This window comes from Lampris incognitus, chromosome 18 (genome assembly GCF_029633865.1).
Source record: "Lampris incognitus isolate fLamInc1 chromosome 18, fLamInc1.hap2, whole genome shotgun sequence".
Classification (NCBI taxonomy): domain Eukaryota; kingdom Metazoa; phylum Chordata; class Actinopteri; order Lampriformes; family Lampridae; genus Lampris; species Lampris incognitus.
In genome coordinates this window covers 33138214-33151616 of record NC_079228.1, presented here as the reverse complement: position 1 = coordinate 33151616, position 13403 = coordinate 33138214, and the positions used below count along the sequence as shown (strand labels likewise).

The 13403-nt window shown below is 43.4% G+C and overlaps 1 protein-coding gene across 1 annotated transcript in view; it reads left to right on the top strand.

The window, feature by feature from the left end:
- LOC130128423 (CUB and sushi domain-containing protein 3-like) overlaps nucleotides 1-13403 on the top strand; it is a 502508-nt gene that overhangs the window by 351581 nt on the left and 137524 nt on the right. Inside the window, exons 17-19 of the mRNA XM_056298036.1 lie at nucleotides 5006-5193; nucleotides 5339-5527; nucleotides 13089-13205. Coding sequence (XP_056154011.1) covers nucleotides 5006-5193; nucleotides 5339-5527; nucleotides 13089-13205 — 494 coding nt within the window. The remainder of the gene's footprint in view (nucleotides 1-5005; nucleotides 5194-5338; nucleotides 5528-13088; nucleotides 13206-13403) is intronic.

The window sequence follows — 13403 nt, the reverse complement described above, 5'->3', positions numbered from 1 at the left end:
AGCGAATGAATAAACAAACTTGTGCAGGTGCGTCGGATTTGGCCACAGGCCACCGTTGAGAAGAAAGGAAATCCCACATGGTGCTCTTAGTCATCATTGGTTTATTGCTAATGCTGTGGTCCTGCTGGACCTTCATCAGTCTGATCTGGTAAATTAATTCCTTTCATAAACAAGACTCGTCATCTCTGTCACCTTATGGGAGATGCCGCTTATTCACACTCTTACAATTCACAGGTGTTGGACATTATAGTTAAATCCAGAACATATATATAAACAATTACAATTAAACAAGTATGCTCAATAGGGATGAGGGCTTCAGCCTTTCAACTTTCATAAAGCGTTCGTCAACATATAATCACAGACTTCTGGTTGGCTCCCCAGCTTGAGGCTTTTTATGGAATTTCATAATCTAACCTGTAATGTGTGAATCCAGAAGAATCTCCCTTATACTTAGGTTATCTTCTAGATTACCCCCTCTATCAGAAAACTCTGCCTTTTCAGCATCGCAGGCTAAAAGTGTAAATTTGTGTTGCATCATTAGAATTCGCTGCACCCAGGTAATTCCTACCATTTCTCCAAAAGGAGCACTTGCATTTACTCATTCTTGAATGTGAAGTCTCCCCAACATATGCCAATCCACATGGGGCCATACATAATGGCCAGCCATTATGTAGATTAGATGGGAACTGTTGCAGGTAGTCTCGTCCTTACTACAATAGTCACTGCCACTACAGGGGGTGTTTTAGTTGTTATTTATATATATATATATATATATATATATATATATATATATATATATATATATATATATATATATATAACTTTGTTAAATGAAACACTCAATGGTAGGGAAAGTGCTCAACAAGTAAGGAGCAAAATAATCCATATATATATATTTAGATATATCAACACAGATACAGGAAAAAAGATTATAATGCATAGCAGTATAGGCCTGTTTCGTGCGTCTAGCACTCATCAGCTGCTAAAGTACAGGCCTGTACTGCTGCCTGTACTTTAGCAGCTTTCAGTACAGACAGTACAGGTGTCTCTCACTCATCAGCTGTGTGTGTGTATATATATATATATATATATATATATATATATATATATATATATATACACTACCGTTCAAAAGTTTGGGATCACCCAAACAATTTTGTGTTTTCCATGAAAAGTCACACTTATTCACCACCATATGTTGTGAAATGAATAGAAAATAGAGTCAAGACATTGACAAGGTTAGAAATAATGATTTGTATTTGAAATAAGATTTTTTTTACATCAAACTTTGCTTTCGTCAAAGAATCCTCCATTTGCAGCAATTACAGTATTGCAGACCTTTGGCATTCTAGCTGTTAATTTGTTGAGGTAATCTGGAGAAATTGCACCCCACGCTTCCAGAAGCAGCTCCCACAAGTTGGATTGGTTGGAAGGGCGCTTCTTTGAGCAGATTGAGTTTCTGGAGCATCACATTTGTGGGGTCAATTAAACGCTCAAAATGGCCAGAAAAAGAGAACTTTCATCTGAAACTCGACAGTCTATTCTTGTTCTTAGAAATGAAGGCTATTCCATGCGAGAAATTGCTAAGAAATTGAAGATTTCCTACACCGGTGTGTACTACTCCCTTCAGAGGACAGCACAAACAGGCTCTAACCAGAGTAGAAAAAGAAGTGGGAGGCCGCGTTGCACAACTGAGCAAGAAGATAAGTACATTAGAGTCTCTAGTTTGAGAAACAGACGCCTCACAGGTCCTCAACTGGCATCTTCATTAAATAGTACCTGTTAGAGCCTGTTTGTGCTGTCCTCTGAAGGGAGTAGTACACACCGGTGTAGGAAATCTTCAATTTCTTAGCAATTTCTCGCATGGAATAGCCTTCATTTCTAAGAACAAGAATAGACTGTCGAGTTTCAGATGAAAGTTCTCTTTTTCTGGCCATTTTGAGCGTTTAATTGACCCCACAAATGTGATGCTCCAGAAACTCAATCTGCTCAAAGAAGTGCCCTTCCAACCAATCCAACTTGTGGGAGCTGCTTCTGGAAGCGTGGGGTGCAATTTCTCCAGATTACCTCAACAAATTAACAGCTAGAATGCCAAAGGTCTGCAATACTGTAATTGCTGCAAATGGAGGATTCTTTGACGAAAGCAAAGTTTGATGTAAAAAAAATCTTATTTCAAATACAAATCATTATTTCTAACCTTGTCAATGTCTTGACTCTATTTTCTATTCATTTCACAACATATGGTGGTGAATAAGTGTGACTTTTCATGGAAAACACAAAATTGTTTGGGTGATCCCAAACTTTTGAACGGTAGTGTATGTATATATATACACACATACATACACACACACACACCCACGTGTTTTGGATCTAATGTCTTACACTTGTGAATAGTGAATTAATTAAGTGAGTGTATGAATAGCATGAATTCGTGTCTCCCATAAGATCACAGAGGCGACGAGCATCTCTTGTATAAGGAATTAATTACTGTGGTGTTTTCTGTCGGAGGCCAAGGAAATCCAGGCTTCCCCTGTTTTTTCAGACTGTAGTTGTCATTTTAATAAAAACAAAAACAAAACTTTGTTTAACAGTTCGGTAATTCTTTGGTGCTGTTGTTGCCATCTCTTCCCAGTTTCTCATTGCGTATTTTACAATGAGAGAAACAGCCCCCTCTAAAGGTTAGGTGGTGAATGGCAGTCAATGTGAGTGGGGAAACATTGTATTGCACCCCTACTGTAGACAAGTCCACGAGGAGGCCAGGCCGGAGTTGGTTTCCCTTTGGTGAAAAAAAAAATTGACGGCTTAACCAATCAGATGAGGCTACAGTCATGCCACTGTCAAACTGTGTTTAGTCGAAACAGATTGGTTCTAGACCAAGGGAAGGCAGCTGCCCTTTGCCCTCACACCGATCAAATCATAGCATGTTATCAACGTGATTAAAATGAAAAAAGAGGGAGATTTTAATCGTTAGCTTTTTTTTTCTTTTCTTTTTTTTTGCATTGATATCACCGTTAGCAAGAAGTGGCGTGCAGTTATGGAAGGCGGAGATCTGGAGTTTCTAGTAAATAAACAACTTTACCAAACTGCCACTGCAGCAGCAATTTAAAATGAAGACTGATGGCCTATGTTGACGGCAGGCCACCGCCAAAACATAGAGCTGTGTACAGAGAGGGGAAAAAGGAGGGATTCAGACTTTCAATGAAGACAATTATGTGCACATGGAGTGACTAGCTGGTAGCGCTAATCTTCAGCAGCTATTTTGCTGGCCGTCATAAGAATGGCCTTCCTCTTCAAATGGGGTGAGTGAAATGCACACCCCACTTCTCTCTGTGTTGCTTTAGTGTTGGCGGAACTGCGCATGTAGCTGTGTGCAATTGTTGATGTGGTTATATTGCTTAGCTGTATTGTGCCTCGCTTGACTGGATTTAGCCGCATGTGTTAGTCAGTCCACTGAAGTAGTTGTTTTATTGTGGTTGTTTGCACACAGAAAAAAGCACCACAGACAGCTCCCATAGGGCTATATTTTGTATAGCAAGAAAGTAAATAACTAGTGTGTGCAAGCCCTGCATCTGTATGATACAGTTTGCCGTGAAATGATACGGGGTTCTCTAACAGCTCATCGGGTTACATTACGCTGGCTGTTAAAGTGGCGATGTACTCCTGTCAGTTAAAGCGAGAATGCGGGACTTTTACATATAAACGAATGTCCGTGACATTCAAGTCCTTGCCAAACAAGTTCACACAATGATGATTGAGCCTATCACCGCCAGGTAAATCGCTGTATTTTGGCATCTGTGGCGCCATTCCCGCGCTGGGGCACCGGCAATGATGCGTTTTACGTCAACCAGCGGTGATTGGTTTGCCAGAGCTGAACTTCTGTGAGACGAAAGCGTTCACATGCCTCTGATTTGCTTGCCTTCAGGGCTTTATTCCAGAAAGCTTTCTTGCAAGCTATGGCGGGAAAACCCCTAAGAAGCGTCCAAGAAAAGTTTCCGATGCTCCAGAGAAAAAAAGAAACTCACTGTTCAGAGGGAGGATTAAAGTAAAAGAAAGAAAGAAAGTGAGGACAAACACGGATAATAACCATTGGTGTAGCTTCTCGTCGTTGGAGAGCGCTGAAAGAAGAGAAGTAATTACTCTAACTGCCAGAAGGGGGAGACAAAACTTCCACACTGCAGGTTTAAGAGCCCCCCCCACACATACACATACACTTACACAAAACACACACACAGATATAGACCCAGCAATTAATTTTGTCCACTGTAGTGGACATAGCGTTTTTGCTCATATTTCTCATAATATACATGCCACTTTATTCAGTCCTGTCTTCCCTTAAAGAGGACAACTGTTCCTTTAAAATGACGTCACGTGTGTGTGTGGGGTGTCCACTACAGTGGACATGTTGTAAAATTTGAACAAAATCACGTTTTAACATGTTTTTCTTTGCAATGTGTGTTTTACCACCCCAACACTTAATTTATGTACAAAAAAAATAGAAATTAAACATTATTTTCCCTGGGTCTCAGGAGGCTACACACACACACACACACACACAAATACTACATACACAAAACACACAGATTGGAGGTCTTGTCTCACTTGGCACTGATAAATCATGCATCGCCTCAGATCACTCCAATGGAGGCCCAGCAGAAAGGAAACGTTATTAACAGATGAAGTGTGTGGGATTTAATTTCTCTTCACCAACAGGAAAAAGAGAAGAAAAAGGGGAAAAAAAGTTCATTTTCTCCTTAACACTTTACTTTAGGGTGTCAAGGTACTCTTGGAATAGAAAAGGACACCAGGTCTCACAAGATGACTGCTGGCATGAAGTTAAATAAAATTATGTGCTACTATTGAAGTCATGACTCAACATCAAACCGCTGCGAATACATAATTAGTTTCATCCCCCTCCCCAAATAAATGTTATATTTCAGCTTGAAATCACATGTAAAAGACTGATTGATGTGACTATACCCGGATTTTTTTTTTTTTTGCCCTCCAGGTTTCAGACAGAGTTGGGTTATGACTTCCTGGAACTCCATGATGGACCAAACCTCCTGTCACCTTTAATCGGCTCTTTTAATGGAACACAGGTGCCTCAGTTCCTGTTCAGCAGCAGCAACTTCCTGTATTTACTGTTCACCACTGATAACAGCAGGTCAAACGCTGGCTTCAAAATACTCTATGAGAGTAAGTCAACAATGTGTTTTTAAAAATATGTTATGCACAAACACAAAATGCTGAAAATGTATCACAAAATATGCGTTCTTCTCACAGACGAGTGTAACCCAGAGTTATGGCATCAGATATTTGGTTGTATGCTCGCTCCATTCAGGCGTTACAGTGGACAGCTACTCTTGCCTGGATCCTGGTATTCCTGTCAACGGTATCCGGTATGGCCAGGATTTCTCTATCGGGTCCACGGTGTCGTTTGGTTGCGATTCTGGTTATAGACTTAGCCACGAGGAGCCTCTTGTTTGTGAAAAGAACCACTGGTGGAGTCATCCTTTACCAACATGTGACGGTAAATAACTTTGTTGAACTTTCCAGTTTAGAATTATTGTTATTATTATTAGTAGTAGTAGTAGTATTAGTATTATAAGAAGGGTTTCAAGTTTATTTCACAAGTCTCAACAGACTTTGCAGGAAGCAAAGTGTGACAAATGAAACCAAAGTACAACGTGAATATAACCAAAAAGCTAGGTTCAATGATATTTTCTTTCCCAATACAAATTGAATGCTATAAAGTCTCCCATGCAGTTTGTTACCTCCTATGACATTTTTATGATACCTCTGGCTTGGGAGAAACATCGATCGAGCCATCTCTCACACGTATGTGATGCTTTTTTTTAAATTACCTTGACTATTCCAAACCTCATTAGCCCTTTACATTACAGAGAGTCCTAACCGCTACATATAAATTAATATAAGACCATTAACACATTCAAATAATGTATGTTCTTACGTACCTCTCGCTACCAAAAATAAATCACCGGTTTCCCTCTCCGCCCATTTGTGTCAACTACACAGTGTTGATATAGCGCTCGTACTTCACTTACCTTCAGATCTGCATTTCCGTTGCCTACCAACACGGGGATCGCCGATTCGAGTCCCCGTGTTGCCTCTGGCTTGGTCGGGCGTCCCTACAGACACAATTAACCGTGTCTGCGGGTGGGAAGCCGGATGTGGGTATGTGTCCTAGTCACTACACTAGCTGCTCCTCTGGTGGGCCATGGCACCTGTTCGGGGGGGGGGGCTTGGGGGGCATAGCGTGATCCTCCCCCGTGCTACGTCCCCTTGGTGAAACCCCTCACTGTCAGGTGAAAAGAAGCGGCTGGCGACTCCACGTGTATCGGAGGAGGCATGTGGTAGTCTGCAGCCCTCCCTGGAACAGCAGAGGGTGGAGCTGCGGCCGGGACAGCTCAGAAGAGTGGGGTAATTTCCAGATACAATTGGGGAGAAAAGGGGGGGGGATCCACAAAAACTTCAAATATGCAAATTGACTTGGGATCAGATCTTAAACTTCAAATATTTGTTCTTGCTAAGTTAGGACTCTCCCAACAAGCAAACCCAACAACTAAATAAATAACGGTTGAAAGCACGATGTTCAAGTGGAATAGCAGAATGAAGGAAGCATAATCCGTCTTCGGTTAACAAAATGGTCCTACTTGTTTGTGACGGCAGTCCCTGTGTTTCAGAAATTGTCACCAATCATTTCAGGATGTTGTGTTTTGAACATGGATGCTGCCTTTGTAAACGTAATACGTGTTTCATGTGAATAGAGTCACTGAGGCAGCCAGCGAGCTCTGTGTTGTTCTGAGTCATATAGGACATGTTGTTCTGTGACAAAAGCACTGGTTGAGTCACTCGCATGCACATGAACGCGCGCACATGCACGCGCGCACACACGCACACCCTCACAAACACGCACAAATTTACACACACCCTTTCCACAAACATGCACTACTACACAAGGACACATGTGGGTGCATGAACTCTCAGTTGAACACATTACACATGCACATGCGCGCGCGCACACACACATACACACACCTGTACGTGCAGGCTTGCAGTCACTGGGGGCATTTGCAGTGAAGGCTTCCAGCTGATGGGGTGAGTTGAAGAGAAGATTAGAGATATGTGTGTAGGTCTGTGTGTGTGTGTGTGTGTGTGTGTGTTTGTTTAGTCTTAGATATATGTGTGTGTGTGGAGGTTTGCATGCATGTGCAAGAGAGAGAGGCTGTGAGCAAATGTTCTCATTCTATTCTATTTTATTCTACTGTAGAAGAAAATATGTATACGTACATGTATACATACATAAGATATGCATGTATATGCTGTTGCCATATGGCACTAACAGATACATTATCATGGTAAAGGTTATAGGTAACAATGGCACTAACAGATGCATTATCATGGTAAAGTTTATAGGTAACAATGGCACTAACAGATACATTATCATGGTAAAGTTTATAGGTAACAATGGCACTAACATATACATTATCATGGTAAAGGTTATAGGTAACAATGGCACTAACATATACATTATCATGGTAAAGGTTATAGGTAACAATGGCACTAACATATACATTATCATGGTAAAGGTTATAGGTAACAATGGCACTAACAGATACATTATCATGGTAAAGGTTATAGGTAACAATGGCACTAACATATACATTATCATGGTAAAGGTTATAGGTAACAATGGCACTAACATATACATTATCATGGTGAAGGTTATAGGTAACAATGTCACTAACATATACATTATCAAGGTAAAGGTTATAGGTAACAATGGCACTAACATACACATTATCATGGTAAAGGTTATAGGTAACAATGGCACTAACATATACATTATCATGGTAAAGGTTAGATGTAACAATGGCACTAACATATACATTATCATGGTAAAGGTTATAGGTAACAATGGCACTAACATATACATTATCATGGTAAAGGTTAGATGTAACAATGGCACTAACAGATACATTATCATGGTGAAGGTTATAGGTAACAATGGCACTAACATATACATTATCATGGTAAAGGTTATAGGTAACAAAAATATGTTTCAAATAAAATGGATTAGAAAAGTCAAAGGTCAGCTTAGCAATTCAGAATCATTTAGGTTCATAAGTGAAGATTATTTTTTTAAAAAAACCACAGTATTTAATGTACATAATACTGTTCAGTGGGGCGTCCGAGTGTCGTGGCGGTCTATTCCATTGCCTACCAACACAGGGCTTGCCGGTTCGAATCCCCGTATTACCTCCAGCTTGGTTGGGCATCCCTACAGACACAATTGGCCGTGTCTGCGGGTGGGAAGCAGAATGTGGGTGTGTGTCCTGGTCGCTGCAATAGCGCCTCCTCAGGTCGGTCGAGGCGCCTGGTCGGGGGGCAGGGGGAACTGGAGAGAATAGCGTGATCCTCCCATGTGCCACGTCCCCCTGCCGAAACCCCTCACTGTCAGGTGAGAAGAAGCGGCTGGCGACCCCACATGTATGGGAGGAGGCATGTGGTAGTCTGCAGCCCTCCCCGGATCGGCAGAGGGGGGTGGAGCAGCGACCGGGACAGCTCAGAAGAGTGGGGTAATTTCCGGATACAACTGGGGAAGAAAAGAAAAAATACTGTTCAGCGGCAAACACACTTGACAAGATGACTTCAAGCAGCAACCGATTTTGGTGTGCGTTTAAAATTCAATCAGATAGTCCCAAACCTGTAAGCTATTCACCTTATTTGTAGGTGCTGTGCGGGTACACTAAACAACACAACAATGCTGTGCTCCAGTTGATTCATGAAGACGTGTGGTTCAAGTTACATTCTGCTGTATGTGACTGGTTTACAGTAGAACACACAGGCGGACAAATAAACACGTGTCGACCAACACCTGTGGATGTGAGCCACCTTTAAATCATCAGTAATGTGGTACGGGCCTCTGTCCATAGTAGCTGTGGAGCTCTCTTTTGGCTTGTGTGTGTCTGTTTGTGTGCGTGTGTGTGTGTGTGTGTGTGTGAGTGAGTGCATGCGTAGCGGCTTTTACCTGTGTGCCTCCTGTCACCCTCCTCTTCCCTGTGAACCATAAACATAGGAAGGTCTGAGGCGGGGTTGGCAAGGGCCCTGCGGTGGCTGTCACCTCCTCTCTCCTCTTTCCAATCAAGTAGTGAGGGGGTGGGGTGGTGGGGGGGGGGGGGCGACAGGAGTTGCTAAGGGTATAGAGGTGGAAATGTCACCTTTTCTCGCTCTCTCCTCTCGCCCCCACTTTCCCACTCTCTCCCCCTGCCCCGCAGCCCACGAGGAGGCGGGGGAGGGGGGGGGAGGGGAGCAGAGATGAGTCAGTAATGTGGCGGTTTGTCCTGATCGGCTTGCTCGCACACACAGACACTTCCTAACCGCGTTTTAATCTGGCAGCTGTGTGGGAACGGCTGCGGTTTCCCTCTAAGAGGGTTCTGAGTGCACAGACATCAAGCGCCGCATTTAGAAACACCCATCAGCGGGGCGCACGCCTGCTGCTGGCCCGTTTTGTAATGAGCCCACACAAGCAAAAGCCATTTTCCCTTACTGTAATTGGGGAGGAACAATCAAGGGTAAAGCACTGAAATGCCATTAAATATGAGCCGTCCTGCGGTCCAAAAAGTTCGTTTCTCACTAGATTACCTGTTACTTCGATATTTAGAGAGAAGCAGGGTGAAAATGGGAAAAAAATATAGACGGGCGTCTGGGTGGCGTGGCAGTCTATTTCGTTGCCTACCAACACGGGCATCGACAGTTCGAATCCCTGTGTTACCATCGGGCGTCCCTACAGACACAGTTGGCCGTGTCTGCGGTGTGAAGCCGGCTGTTGGGTATGTGTCCTGGTCGCTGCACTAGCGCCCCCTCTGGTCGGTCGGGGGTGGCTGTTCGGGGGGGGGGACTGGGGGGTATAGCGTGATCCTCCCACGTGCTACGTCCCCCTGGCGAAACTCCTCACTGTCAGGTGAAAAGAAGCGGCTGGGGACTCCACATGTATCGGAGGAGGCATGTGGTAGTCTGCAGGGGGGGGGGGGGGCGACCGGGGACGGCTGGGAAGAGTGGGGTAATTGGCCAACTACAGTTGGGGAGAAAAAGAGGGAATAAAAAATGGAGACAAAGACAGAAAGACTGGTGACAGAGAGGCGCAGCAGAGAAGGAGTTACCGGAAGAGAGAAAAGAGGGAGAATATAAAAGAGGGGAGGAAGGAGATGAAGGATGCATGTAGTCGTTCAGACTTCCTCCATAGATCAGCATCCAGCATTAAAAGCTTCCTGGCAGAGAGCTGGTCCGCTTAATAATTGATGACTGTGTGTGTTTGTGTGCGAATATGCACGTGTGTGTGTGTGATTTTGACAGTGTAAGTGCTTTTCAGTGTTCGACAAAGTGTGTGTGTGTGCGTGTGTGTGCGTGTTGGAATGCATGTGTGTGAGTTTGTGTGCAGGCATGCATGTTTCTGCATTTGTGTACACTGCATTGTGTAGTCTATGGATGTACTTCCGTGCTGCTTGCATTGACATGTAGTCGTCCATTTGTGTGTGCACTCGTGGACATGTGTTTAGCGTGTGTGTGTGTGTGTGTGTGTTTGTGTGAGAGAGAGTACGTGTGTGCATGTATCTCTGCACATAACTCAGAGAAGAAGAGTTGCACAGGAATATTCTGCCAGCTCGCCGCCATTTTTTGGGGGGGGGACGCTGATGTTGTCAAAACCCATTGTGTTTTTTTTCTTCTGTAGTGTTGATGCATGTGTGTGCTTTTTTGTGGTCTTTCCCTTTTCTCAAATCATTTGACTGACCTCATTTGTGATCGTGCGGAGTTGGAGGAGCACCGAGAGAAAGGCCGGTGCTGAGAAACCGCTGGGTTGAGGAGGGGGAAAGCAAAGAGATTACTCGACCACTGCGCCTTCCGGAGGTTTTCCACTGACCTCACCGAAGAAACACCACTCCGAAAATACCCCGAAGTTTGTAACCACGTGATGATCTGCAGAAGAAGAAATCCTTCAGAGTTAGACAGGATTTCATATTTTGCTCAAGGACACTTCGGCCAGGTTTGCTGCTTCGGTTCGGTGGTGGGCGCTGCAGCTGCAGGAGGAGGTTTGTCCTTGTCCCTGAAGCCCGCCGGGGTAAATGTCAGGGGACCTTTTGACTATGAAAGGCCTTTAACACTGGAGGAGAAACTGATGGGTGGTAAAAGTTGAAGCCAGCCAAGTGTGAGCGGTACCATTGGAGCGAGTGTAAATGGACCACCAAGCAACACATGCGTCCATTAGTCTGTACGGGACTGACGGCAGATTTTCTGCCGCGCATTTGCTCCGCTCACTGAGCCTTTTTCCTGCGTGGCCCTGTGCGAGCGCACATCCCCTGCGTTGTGTTTCATAACAATCCGCACACTTGGTCTTGGGCACAGAGTGTGCAGGTTCCAGCAGAGTTCTACTCTGTTTTCGGCTGGGGTTTCAGTGCTCTCTGTGAAGGCGTTCATTTGTCTGAATAAGTGACTGCTAAGGTGGCACCAGACGGGTTGAAGGGACAAGGCTTATTTATTCTACCCAACAAAGAGCATTTCACAAAGCTTGCTGAATGGGCTTCTTTTCTTTCTGCCGATGATACCGAGCACATTTTGTAATGTTTTATTTTTCAGAAAAGTTGAATAACAAGATGTAGTATTTTACAAATTCAGATAGATATGTGATGTGAGAGAGAGAGAGAAAGATAGATGGGATGGTATATTAGATAGATAGATAGATAGATAGATAGATAGATAGATAGATAGATAGATAGATAGATAGATAGATAGATAGATAGATAGATAGATAGATAGATAGATAGACGTGATGGATGGATGGATGGATGGATGGATGGATAGATAGATAGATAGATAGATAGATAGATAGATAGATAGATAGATAGATGGATGGATGGATGGATGGATGGATGGATGGATGGATGGATGGATGGATGGATGGATGGATGGATGGATGGATGGATAGATAGATAGATAGATAGATAGATAGATAGATAGATAGATAGATAGATAGATAGATAGATAGATAGATAAGTAGACATGATGGGATAGATAGATAGATAGATAGATAGATAGATAGATAGATAGATAGATAGATAGATAGATAGATAGATAGATAGATAGATAGATGTGATGGTATAGATAGATGTGATGGTATAGATAGATGTGATGGTATAGATAGATAGATAGATAGATAGATAGATAGATAGATAGATAGATAGATAGATAGATAGATAGATAGATAGATAGATAGATAGATCTATAGATAGATCTATAGATAGATGTGATGGTATAGATCGATAGATAAGTAGACGTGATGGGATAGATAGATAGATAGATAGATAGATAGATAGATAGATAGATAGATAGATAGATAGATAGTGTGTGTACTCTGTCACAGGTATTTCCTGTGTAATGGTAAGTACGGTAGCTTCACACCTATTTTTCGGTGCTTGAAAGTTGGAACTTTATTGTTCTGAAGTGTTGAAACATCTCCAAACGGTCCTCACAGATCATCACAGAAGGCTCACCGCAGCACTCTCCAAATCTGATGTCAGGGGAGGATACCAGAGATTGTCTTCAAGCTTGTAATTCTCTCTCTCTCTCTCTCTTTCTCTCTCTCGGAGGAGGAGGAGGAGGAGGAGGAGGAGGAGGAGGGGAGCTCATCAAACTGAGCTGCTCAAGTGAAACTTAGTTGTTTGGAAGACATGCATCATTGTGCCATTCGAAAACACCATGTTTATCATTAAACTTAGCTTGTGCGTCTAGCCCCACGGTATCTGTCGGTGATATTGGAGGTCCGTGTGGGATTCATGCCGACTTCCCAGACACCCACCCTAATCTAATCTTCGCCTTATTTTCCTCCCTGCACATTTCTCTCTCTATTCTTCTCTCAGTGTATATGCATATTTAGCTCTGTGTAGAGGTGACGTTAGGGGCCCATAGGGATCCATTCTGTACCCTCGCTAGCCAGAATTTATTAGTGATTATATGTGTCTTTATCCTTCTCTTCCTCGCTCTCTCTCCCTCTCCTCTGCTCACTCACAATCTAGCCCTATGTGGAGGTGATGTTAGAGGGCCCTGGGGGACCATCCTTAGTCCCGGCTATCCAGACAGCTACCCATCATCTCTCAACTGCACCTGGACCGTGGAAGTCAGCCATGGAAAAGGTAAGGGACACGCGCGGACGGAGAGAGTAGTAAGGGGGGGGGGTCACAGATGTATAATGAGCAGGTGGCATGCATATGTATAAAATGGATTTTTCAGTTCGTGAACTGGCTGTAAAGCAGACTCTCTAAGCAATTGTGTATTTTTGTTAGCCTGTCATGACATTAGCTATGTTGGTAAAAGGTGTGGAGAGGCAAATT